The 12,394-nt window shown below is 36.6% G+C and overlaps 1 protein-coding gene across 2 annotated transcripts; it reads right to left on the bottom strand.

The window, feature by feature from the left end:
* Positions 1-478: 478 nt before the first annotated feature.
* Positions 479-12,029, bottom strand: LOC131840767 (uncharacterized). Of its 2 annotated transcripts, none has more exons than XM_059188961.1 (7): positions 11,847-12,029; positions 8,153-8,290; positions 4,379-7,798; positions 3,471-3,649; positions 2,558-2,775; positions 1,836-2,044; positions 479-1,488 (listed from the first exon to the last, which is right to left on the bottom strand). In XM_059188961.1, the coding sequence occupies exons 1-7, from the start codon at positions 11,954-11,956 to the stop codon at positions 1,431-1,433; spliced, it is 4,332 nt and encodes a 1,443-aa protein (XP_059044944.1). In that variant the 5' UTR covers positions 11,957-12,029; the 3' UTR covers positions 479-1,430. The 2 variants fall into 2 exon arrangements, with proteins under 2 accessions (XP_059044944.1, XP_059044946.1); XM_059188963.1 differs by lacking the exon at positions 11,847-12,029 and adding an exon at positions 10,762-10,960.
* Between the last annotated feature and the right edge of the window lie 365 nt (positions 12,030-12,394).

Raw genomic sequence — 12,394 nt, 5'->3', positions numbered from 1 at the left:
TATTGTTTGGATGAATGTATATTATGTGTGTATCTACAAGAAAATCTAGTTAACAATTTATATCAGTTACCTGGTCACAACACAAGCTCTGCTTAGTTAGGGCGCTTATTATTCCAAATTCTTTTAACACTTCCCGCGCCATATTAATAGCGTATCATATGATATCTTCCTCTTTTTTGTTGAAGATATTGGAATGGTATGCGCTAACGGTTTACGCTGTCAGGGAGGATGATAAGATGAACATGGAAGTAACTTCCATGTTACAAATTCACCAGGAATTTATCTATAGCAACCTAATTAAAGATAATGGAATGATGCACCCGCCTGTGCTAATGGTTTACTCTGTCGGGGCACCAGTGGAGGATGATAAGATGAGACAGCATGAGGTCAGTACCTGACCTCATGCTGTCGTAAATTCACCAGGAATTTATCGTGATGGTTTTCAGGGGAACCAATTATTATTAAACGAAACGAAACGCCAAGGTGACCTGATGGTAAGTGATAACAATACATGAAAAACAATACGGATATTACGTCATTACGTGACGCCCACGACACCAATCATGCATAAAGAGAAAGGAAATTTATTTCTTTTGGAGAAATAAATAATCAGTCGCAAATGTTTACTGCAATATTTGCTAACAGTGCCAATATATGCTACAAATGTTGTAACAATATTACACAAATATCGAATCGAATATTTAACTTACATTAACTTAATTATCTACTTTGTACATTTGAATAAGTGGGGACAGAAAAAACACAAGATAACACGAAAATGTGAGAATTTACAATACTGATAGACGTTAATTCTAAATGGAAACGCGTAGTGCCAGTAAAGGCCAACATTGGATTATTGTAACCAAATTGACGGTGGTCTAGTGGTTTAGCACACCGCCTTATTTCCGATGCTCGCGAGTTCGCTTCCTCGCACGACAAAAACATTTGTATTCATGAGTACGATTATTTGTGTCGGTCTGGGTGTTTTCTATGTAAATTTCTATGTACGTATTACCGAAAAAAATAAACATTCTCGTATATATCTATGTATTTGTATCTATTGTTATCTAGTACTCATAACACAAGCTTCAGCTAGCTTAACTTGGGTCTAGTCTCGCTGTGTGAAATGTCCTGAGATTATTATTATTATACTTTATTATAAACGTATATATTATATATAGAAAACACCCAGACTTATACAAACAATCATATTCATTAATGCAACGTTTGCACTTTGAATCGAACCTGGACCACCGGGACCGCTGTGCTAAGTCGCCAGACCACGGAGGCCGTCAGAATTTAATTGTAATGTTACAATTGAAAATTGTTATAACATAATTACATAATAAAAATTTATATAGCAACTAAGGAACATATGAATCTTATGAATATATAAATATATTTATATATTATATGGAGACGCCGTGTCGTTATATTCCAAGTAGATAGTCGTCCGACGTTTTGTGTTTGAGGTATTTGAAGATTTTCCTGAAACAAATATTATTGTTATATTACTTTTTTACCGAAGCTATGTATAAAGCCGTTTTAATGGGTACTTCAGTCTCACCTTTTTCAGCTGCTGAACAGCTTGTTTTCTAAGCTGCGTTTCGCTGACATGAGACAGTAAAATCAGATGCAATCTTAATTCCGTAATGTATATGTTATATATGTATATAGCGACAGTTAGCACTAAGTGCTGTGAACAGCTGCTGTGAGTAGGGTCACACTCACCAGATGGCGGTAGGCAAATGTCCCCAGCTGTAGTGAGTAGGGTCACACTGACCAGACGGCGGTGGGCATATGACCCCAGCTGTAACGAGTAGTGTCACACTCACCAGACGGCGGTTGGCACGTGTCCCCAGCCGGGCCCCAGCGCGTGCAGCAGGCGCCGCAGCTGTTGCTCGGGCGGCGGCTGCCCCCCCGACAGCACGCAGCTGACGGTCGGCTGGCCGGCTCGCGGCCACGGGGTCCTTCCGCCGCGGTCCACCACCAGCTCCAGCCGCATGCGCACTTCCCACACGCACCGCATCGGGATGTTCGCCACCTGTAACGTCAAGTGCGGTCACTTCACTAATATCACGTATTGGGTCATTGGTGGATCGGGGATTATTAAAAACTACCCGCGGATTCACTAGCGCAGGCGGGTGTACCATTTCATTATCATACCTAAAAAAAACCCCATAGAATGACTTATGGAGCGGCTCAAGGTCGACTCCTTCCTGACGGACGCGACTTTAGTTTGAGGGCATCGCTACGAGTTCGAACTTCGGCTTTGGCCGTCGTAATTTTGATGCCCGTTTGAATTGGACGTACGGACAGAATCATCCGTAAAAAACCTGCAGCCTCTTAGAACGTCGCCGATGGTCCGGTTCATTCGACATATTACATGAGTAGAATCACAAGCATTTAAAATTACATAAAAAAAGCGATAAGAGGATGGTAAAGGGCGAGAGTCCAGACCTCTCTACTACTATTCTCTTGTACTATGCCAATTGGGCGTTATTTTTACGACCATTCCATTATCATACATCAAAATAAAATCGTAGCCACGTCATACCTTGAGCGCGAGGCAGCCGTCGTCGGAGAGTGTGTAGGCGAGCCGCAGCCGCGCGTGGTGCATGGCTCGCCCCCAGCGGAGCGCCACGCGCGCCGCTGCCGCACATCTCCGGACCAGCGCGGGGACCTCGCCGGCGCGGCCGCACCCCCCGCTGGCTGTATACCGCATCGCTTCAGCCGCGAATACCACGCACAGCCGAGCCACAGAGTTGGTCGAGTCTGGACACGAAGAAGTATACATTAACGTTTTTTATCGACGGCCACTGTGTGCTAGTGGTTTAGCACACCGCCTCGCTGCCGACGGTCGCGGGTTCGATTCCTCGCACGGCACGAACATTTGTATTCATGAATATGATTGTTTATATCGATCTGGGTGTTTTCTATGTATATTATGTATTTACAAAAAAATGTATCTAAGTATTTATATCAGTTCTCTAGTATCCATAAAACAAGCTCTGCTCTAACGTGAGACTGTGTAACAATTAACACAAAATAAAAAAAAAGACGTTTAGTCGAGAAAATGCACAAATAGAAAGACGAAACCAAACTTTTTAATAGTTTAATCATGGGCCATTACATCAAGTATAGTCTTTGACTAGAACATAGAACCTTAATAATGTTCAAACTTACAATTTAACTTAATTATGGTCGAATTTCGACCACTAGGCGCCCTTAAAAAAGACCAATAACATATTTATTAACATAGATATTCTATTATATTATACGAGGAGGAATCGAAAGTAAGGCGGTGTGCTAAAGCGTTAATTAGACCAACGAGACCGTCTAAACGGATCTTATGTATTTACTTCCTCAAAATGTATTACACGCTTCATACATTACTGAAATTAGGTAAAAAAGGCAGCCATAGGTACGGGTCACAGCTAGTTGTAATTAGAAGGTGTAAATAAACTTACCATTTGCATGGTTTGTGGTCTCCACTGAGGTGCTGATGACGGGCGTGTCCGCTCTGACCCAGGTGCGGGTAGAATTGTGGTGACGATGCTCGAGGCGGACGGTCAGCCGCAGTCGGCCGTGCATCAGTCGGAACGACCATATGTCAGTACCAGACGCGTCCCATTCACACTCGTGGCTCCTACAAAAGACATTTTAAATCATTACATAGTATAAAATAAAGTCGCTGTCTGTCCCTATATATGCTTAAATATTTAAAACTACGCAACGGATTTTGAAGCGGTTTTTTTAATAGATAGAGTGATTCAAGAGGAACGTTTATAATACATGTACATCCGTGAGCCGGAGCGAGTAGCTTGTGAATTATATGTACTTTGTCCCCATATTTGAGACATTCTCGGTGGTCTAGTGCCGTTAGAATGCCTGACTGTAAATCAAAGAAAATTTATTTGCAATAAGCTGTACCCGCGACTTCTTCCGCGTGGAATTTAACTTACTAATATAATAGAAGAATTTTTCTAAAATAACAGTACCCTAAGTTACTCCGTTACGGTTACTTCAATATTACAAACAGACACTCCAATTATACTTATATGTATAGATGTATAGATAAACATAGGTTAGTTGTCATTGTAGAATATAATGTCCCATTATGTTTTGCCTCTTTAGGCATGTAATTTATTTTTTATTTTTATACTATGATGGTGGCAAACAAGCATACGGCCCAACTGATTGTAAATGGTTACCGTAGTCTATAGACAAGCGTCATAAAAGTGTTTATAAAATTTATGACCCGAGAAGGACCAGCTTTCAAATACAAAATCGGTTCATTTAGCAAAACTAAGATAACATAAAGAAACAAACGAATTTATAATCCTATTTTTTTAAGTCGGTTGAAAATAAAACTTACCCCATGAACGGCAGCATATTGATCTTGGCAACCACATTAACACTTGAATCACATTCGTTTACATCGCCGCTCGACTCGTATGGAACTTCCGGTCGCCACAGCGATTGGTACTCCCTCTGGTCGCTTGACACCGTCTCAGCATTGCTCGATGTCGTCGTTACACTATCCTGCTCCCTCACACACACATCCATATGATTCTTACTGCTTGTAAATGAACTCACTATATCTGGACTCTTCACACTTGCAACGTCCGACCGAGATACAGTCGACAGATTTGAACAGTCATTTATTATTTTATCTGTTTGAGATCCTTGTTCATCGTCTTTTATTATAAAGAAAATATCGCTTGACGAACTTTCTGTTTCATCTTTTATTGCCCTATCTATAGATAGTTTCTCAGTCATAGAGTTTTGATCCTTAGTTCTAGATTCCATGGACGCATCAGACATATCTAAGAGATCCGTGAGAATAGACTTTGTTACAGGTTCATCAGTTTGTGCCACTCCATTAGCAGACTGTGTTTGAGATTCCACGCATAATGTTGATGACAACGGTGCTTCATGCGTTTCCTCAATATCTTTAGTTTTCATAACTTGAACATCTGCGATATTTTGCGTGACTACTTCATCTATTTTGTCTTTACATTTAATAGTAGGTTCTGTACCTTCTAATTGATCGTTGGCATTTTCTAGTTTCATATATGAATACATAGTTTTGTCGTAGTTATTGATTACAGAAGCTGATTCCTCTAGTTTTGAATCTCCTTCTTCAGTTCCTGTCTGTAGCTTTGGAGCACTGTCTGTGTGTGAGATTGCTTGATATATAAAAACATCCACATTTGCATGATTTATTTCCATTTTCTCATCATTTTTCATACTCTTAGAGGGATCTAAAATTTCGTTTTGATTGTCTATTAATTTTGGAGATACTGATTGAGTCATTGACAAATTAGGAGTTTCATCGACAAATACATTTATTTTTGTTTTCTCCAATGTTGTAGCCGAATTATCTGTAAATTTATGTGGTACTACTGTAGTAATTGACATATCGGCATTAAAACTATCTCCTTCAATTACTACTTGTTGGTTACTATCTTGCTGCTCTTTATCGTTATCGGACATCTCGTTTTGTTTCTTTAATTTTTCATTTTCCTCTTCAGACAAAAGATTATTATAATTATGTTGTACAATAAATATATTATGTGGATTGTTATCATGGACAATGGCTTCATTATTTTTAGTTTCCTGAATATTCAATAAAAGGATATTTGTAGGTACAGCTTGTGTAACGGATATATTTCCCGTATCATTTTCATAGACAATAGTTCTTCTTTTATTAGTTGATTCTATTTTGGTTGGTATTGAATGTAATTGAGACGTGACATCCTTTTCTATGTAACTAATTGGTTTTTTATTTTCAAATATTAATGTTGGAGATTGCAACTTTGTAGAGATTGTTTGAGTCATAGATATATCGCTTTCATCATTCTCAAATACAATAGTCCTTTTATCTTTAATAAATGAAGACTGTTTAGAAAGATCATCATCGTTTATTATAAGCTTTTCACTTACATCTACTTGATGTGTTTTTATTACTTCTTCTACAATTGTTTTTCTTTGATTTAATATTATATTAGAAGGCACTGCCTGGGTAACTGATATATTTCCCGTGTCATTTTCATAGATAACAGTTCTTCTTTTCTCATTTACTTTAGTCTTTGGTAAAGTAACCTTGTCTGAAATAGGTTGTGTTAAAGAAATATCTGCTATGTCGTCGGAATACATTACAGCTTGCATTTTTTCTGACTCAGTGTTATTTGTCAGTATAACATTTGAAGGAATGGCCTGAGTTACAGAAATGTTACCGGTTTCACTTTCAAAAATAACTGTCCTTCGCCTTTCCTCAGCTTTTGTGGCCAATAAAAGATTTGAGGGTACTCCTTGTGTCATAGAAATATCACATGTAAGATTATCATAATTTAAAGTTTTATTTTTATCTATATTACTTGCTAATATATTAGTAGGAATTGCTTGAGTCATTGAAATATTTCCTAAATCATTCTCGTAAATAATAGTTTTTCGTTTGTCTGGCGCATATTGTGACATAATATTTGACGGCAAAGCCTGTGTTATTGAAATATTGCCTGTATCATTTTCATAAACAATTGTTCTTCGTTTTTTCGTAGCTTCTTTTTTAGTAGCTAAGATGATATTTGAAGAAATTGCTTGAGTGATAGATATGTTTCCAGTATCATTTTCATAGACAACAGTTCTTCTTCTATCAGAATTATTTTTTTCTGTTATTATAATATTCGAGGGTACAACTTGGGTAACTGATATATTACCGGCATTTTCTTCGTAAAGAATAGTTTTTCTTTTCTCTGATGTGGTAACATTATTGCCCTGTGTCAGAGATAAATCATCGTCATCAAGTAGCATACTGTACTGGCTAACATTAGTTTTAGGAACTGAATAAGAGGATACATCTCCGAAATTTGGCAAATCATCATTTACATTAATGACCACTGTCTTCCTTTTCGCCTTATCCGATGAGCCGTGACTACTTCTTTCTTTAGTACTCAGAACATCATCCGCTTCTTTATCCGATTGTATAGTCAGTCGTTTTCCATCAAAGACTAGAACTTTATCTGATTCATCATTGATAGCAAAATTCAGAGATTCCTTTGGAGTGATATAAGGATTAATTGCAATATTTTCTTTATCAGAAAGCCAATCCTTATTACTAAAACTCGTCTTGACATCAATCTGGCTCGAATTACCAGATTTTGATACGTCCTGAACTTTTGGACAGCGAATCGTATCCGTAATTGACATATCAGACTCTTCATTCCTCAGATTGACATGCGTCATGTTTAAATCTACTTCTATATACTCCGACATATCTCTATCACCCTTAAAACACTGCGGACCTACAATTATATTTTTATTATTCTTCTGTAAATCTCTTTGTATTTCGTCTAAATCATCTTTCTCATCGCCACCAATTGTTTGTACTGTTGAAAAATTAACATCAATTTTACCTGACATTTCACCCATAGTGGGTATAACAAGGTCGTCACCAAATACCTTGCTATGATGCTCTGTAAATGCACTTAATTCGAAATTATTATTCGGAATCGGTAATTTATTATCAGAACTTTCCAATGACGATAATTGTTCTGTGAAATTAGCGTTGTTAATTGTGGAGGAAATATTTTTATTGGTGAGCGTGTCGAGAGACGTCAGGAAATCTACAGCGTCCACCTCTTCGAATTGTTGATCGAAAATACGTTTCCCTATGTGTCCGATGGGTGGACGAGGTGCGTGGGCTTTGGAGTCATTGCCTGATGATTCTAAAGATTTATTGTGTTCTTCGTAAAAGTTTTTCCATGTTGTTGTCGCTTCGTTAGTAACAAATTCACTGGGGAAATAGAAATTAGAACATTATTCAAATGTAACACAAAAAATCTCAGACATTATACTGATTAAAAAAAAAATATTTTAAAATAAAAAAAAAAATTTGGGGTTTCATTGCTACTCGGGAAAGCGGTGTTTAGGGCAGAACCGCAATATTCTGCTCCACTGCTTTTTTCACGAGACCACAGTATGCGATTTTTCAAGAAAGGTACATTAAGGTTTCTTAAGGATGGGCAACGCGCACGTGACGCCCCTGGTGCTAGGCATCCGTCTACGTTAACAAATGGTTAACGTCCATCAGATGTGCCGTGTGCTTGTTTGCCACTATCCTAGTTTACAAAAAAAATAAAAAACTCACGCGACTCCGGTACGCCGTGAGAAGCTGACGCGGCGGCTCTTTGCGGAGTCTGTAGGCGTGGCGACGTTGAACTCCAGCTCTGTGAAGGGAGTACGAGGCGGACGGTGACTCTTCAAAATGGACGAACGCCTCTTCCTTCTGTATATCAAAACATTTCTATATTAAATACTAGCTGTGCCCGCGACTTCGTCATCGTGGAATAATGACCTTGACATAAAAGTTCAAATAAGTTCTAGCTTTAAGAATGACGATACTTCCATTCAACCTTTCATCTTCACTTTCAACCTCTTAGAACCCTTTTTCCGCATTATTTCCACCTTTCTCAAGGTCTAGACTATGGCCCACCTTAGCCTCTCATTGTTTTACTCTACACTCCTGTAATTAACAAAATATCTCACAACTCAGCCAGCCTTATGACACAGGCCTTCTTCAGCACTGTTCTCCCCAACCCTATTTCAAAGCAGTCATGGAGCCTGGTGCATGTAGTATTTCCGTTGTGTTCCTTTATGCCCGTCTTCTGTTTCCGTCTACAGGATACCAAAGAGTCACTTGTGTGCTCCAATTGTTCATTTTGCATCTTAATATATGCCATGTTCGAATCCATTTTAAATGGTCCATTCATAATAGTATATTATTATATATTCATAATCTGCACAAGCTACCTCTATATAATGATTATCTTAATGGTATCTTAATGGTCCCTTCCTGTCTAAATACATGATCCCTGGTTTACCGAAGACTTGTGGTTACTGGGTTGTATTACATATGGCGCAGCAACCTTTTTTAACTCCCTTTCTTTTATGTTTCAGGATACAGCTGCACTTCATTACATAGTATAAAACAAAGCCGCTAACACTGTCTGTCTGTCCCTATGTATGCTTAAATGTAGCTAGTATGTTATATCATGAGGCATCACTGAAGGATGACGAGAATAGACAATCTTATTAATATTCTAAATGTAAAAGTTTGTGAGTATGTATGGATGTTTGTTACTCTTTCAATAAAGGCAGGCAAAAACTACTAAATGGATTTTAATTAAACTTTACTATAACATAGCTAGGCTAGGCTAGGCTAGGCTAGGCTAGGCTAGGCTAGCTCTGGGGCCGGGGTGACTGCCTTGAGGGAGGCAGTCCCCCCAATCCAAAGGCCCCGGAGGTGTGCGCGTGTACCCACACGCCTCCACAATGGAGTAGGGCGAAATAGGTCGCCCTAACCACTAAACGAGATGGGGCCTGCCCTACAACATCTACAGGGCGGGCCGTCGCCGTCGGAGCTGGGGTAGAATGCACTTGCGAATCCCCTGGCTCCGGCATAGGCGCTCGTAGGTACACCGTGTGGTTTTTAGTGAGTCAAGTCTCACACACCACCTCGCCATCCCTCCGGCGAGGTGACGGTCTTTTGAAGATTTTCCACACGTTAAAAAAAAAAAAAAAAAAAAGGCTAGGCTAGCTATCTACATCAGAATAACACATAGGCTATAAATTTCATGCGGGTGAAACCACGGGAACAGCTAGTACAATAATACAGCTATTGTCAGACTAATATTATGACTGTTTTTATATAACTTTTGTATATTATTTCACCTATAAATAATTGTGCATTTAGATCATATTAGATTAGATTGGTGATTCTAAGTAAATAAAAAAAAAGATTAGTAGTAGAAATAACTGAAATTCAAATAAACCTAACATATTATTCTATATACTACTCATTCACAAGCAGGTAAACAGACTCATAGCTAGTAGCAAGAGACTTGTGTGTTACTCTTTTAAATAAATGTTGTTCAGCATCACATATTTGGATTTTGTTTGAATACAAACTGCCAAATAGCAAGTTGGACAAAAGTAAATAAATATAACTGCTACCACTACAACTAGTAATAAACAGCTACTCAAATAATAAAAATTTAGACAAAAGTAATAAAATTTAGTCATAGTTGATCATCAAAATTAGTCATATTTATCAGAACAGACTAGTCCGTACAAGCAGTGCTCATACATAAGTATAATGTGTGAGCTAGCCATCACTATGCTCAACCATATTTTAGGAGACCACACAACTAATTGTTAGCAAACCATGCATCAATAGACGATGTAATAATTCTTCAAGTCAATTTCACATTTCATTAGTGTTTGTCTGAATGTTTCTTTTATATTTGCTAAAAAATGTGCTTAGGCATGTAATTTTTGTCAATCATAATGCTCTTCTTTTGCCTTCTAGACTTCTAGGTATTTATTATTGTATTAAAGAACTGAACTGTACTGGATCCTATAGGTAAATAAATGCCAAAAATACTGGTATAATATAACTACTGATACCACTGATAGTACTGGTTCTATATTCCGTAATAAGAATGTGCTATTCTTTTATTTTTATGCAGTTTGTAATAATAGATAGTGATTCAGGAGGCAAATAAGAAAATATGTGGCTGTTTATTCGTTAAAGTTTTATGATCTTTTAATAACTAAACTCATGTTAATGAAAGTTGAAATGAATATACCTCTATAACTCTTTAAAAAGCACAAAAATGGTGGTGGGAAATACCTAGTATTTTTATGAAGTAAGTCAGTATATAATAGCTTTATTTTTAACAGATATCAAATACTTACGTAGCCGCTGCTTCAGACGTTTTACTTTGTTGGGTATCATCCATGTTTGTCAAGAAATTATACAACTAAGTTTAAACCTATTGTATTTTAAGCTGTCACGAGTTCACAACATTATATTAATTTATTATTATTCATGTAAATACATTAAAGTCGTAATAAAAACAAATAGAAATCAAATCAACAAACAAATCCAAACGGACGGTCGTATTCAAATTTGACATTGACTACAAGTTTTTAAACGATACATTTTTAATTTCTGTGTTGCCACAATTAAAAATAAATAAACGATTAAGTTTGAACTTGATTGTATAAAATAAATAAAGAAGAGAAGAGAGTTTAAAATAAATAGTAATTTATTCAATTATTTTCTTTACGTAAAACTTACAAAGTTACTCTAATAAAGCTAAACGATTGCGCAGCATTTAGGTTAAGAAACAGTATATTAAAAATATTTATGAAATTAATATTTTATACTACGATAGGTAATTAAATTATTCCAAAAATGGTGCTGAAAACGTTCATAATTTTATTAAATATTTATATATTGAAAAATACATTACACATTTTCAATTTTTATATATACCTAGAACACTTGAAATATATGTGGGTTTTTATACCACGATGGTGCCAAACAAATAAATATACAGAAAAATCTATTTCATTAATCGGATCAGTAAGAATCGAATACTATTTTATAATGAGATTGTAGTCAGTTCTTTCGAAGACTGTATTATGAGAATACTATTGTATTTGTTGTCTGTATAATAATATTAATAAATTAAAAGTAATTAAGACGTAATGCTACGGCGTCGGTGGTCTAGCAGTTTAGCACAGCACTTCCAATGATCGCGGTGTTGATTGCTCGCACGGTTCAAACATTTGTATTTGTATTATTGTTTGTATCGGTATGGGCGTTTTCTAATGTATTTACAAAAAATTATCTAAATATTTGTATAAGTTGTCTAGTAGTGACAACTTAATCTCTACTTGCCTGGGGATTACATTGGAAGTTATGTGGATTATGCAGGGGTATTATTAATTATTATATAAGATAATTAAAAGGATTTTGCCATATATTTACTTACACAATAAATATAACTGCCATTGCTGTAATAACCAGAAGGGTTGTATATACAGAACAGATCGCTAGCCAGGTGATAACTGCATTTTCATCTACATTCGTGACTTTAGACATCAGTGCAGCAGTGTCATATTGCTTATTTAATATTTATTTATAAAAATTTTAATAAAATAACACTTTACAATTTTGTTGTATACAATTACATTTTAGCAGTGACAAATATAATTTTCTTTACTTTACTTTACTCTATGCTATTTTGGTTTTGTATTTTATGAGTTAAAGAAAGAAGTCTCAATTTAGAGAATTATGAAACTAGTTTTCTCTTGCATAATAAAATTATTTAGAAAGCATAAAATGGACCACTCACCTTCATGACGGTGGACTACTGACCGAAGGGGGTGGTGTATCGGCGCTACCGTGGCAGATTGCCGTCGTCAGTGCCGTGACCAGAGACGATTTTAATTTATATTATTATTACATATGTATGTTAGTCTACTAAGTTTATAATATTGACCATTAGTAGATATAAATAAAAAGTAAAAATCTTAATAT

Source organism: Achroia grisella, unplaced genomic scaffold (assembly GCF_030625045.1).
Source record: "Achroia grisella isolate CSIRO2021 unplaced genomic scaffold, CSIRO_AGI_Agris_v1 utg149, whole genome shotgun sequence".
NCBI lineage: Eukaryota > Metazoa > Arthropoda > Insecta > Lepidoptera > Pyralidae > Achroia > Achroia grisella.
The sequence above is the reverse complement of the archived record's forward strand: the minus strand, read 5'-3'. Positions and strand labels throughout refer to the sequence as shown.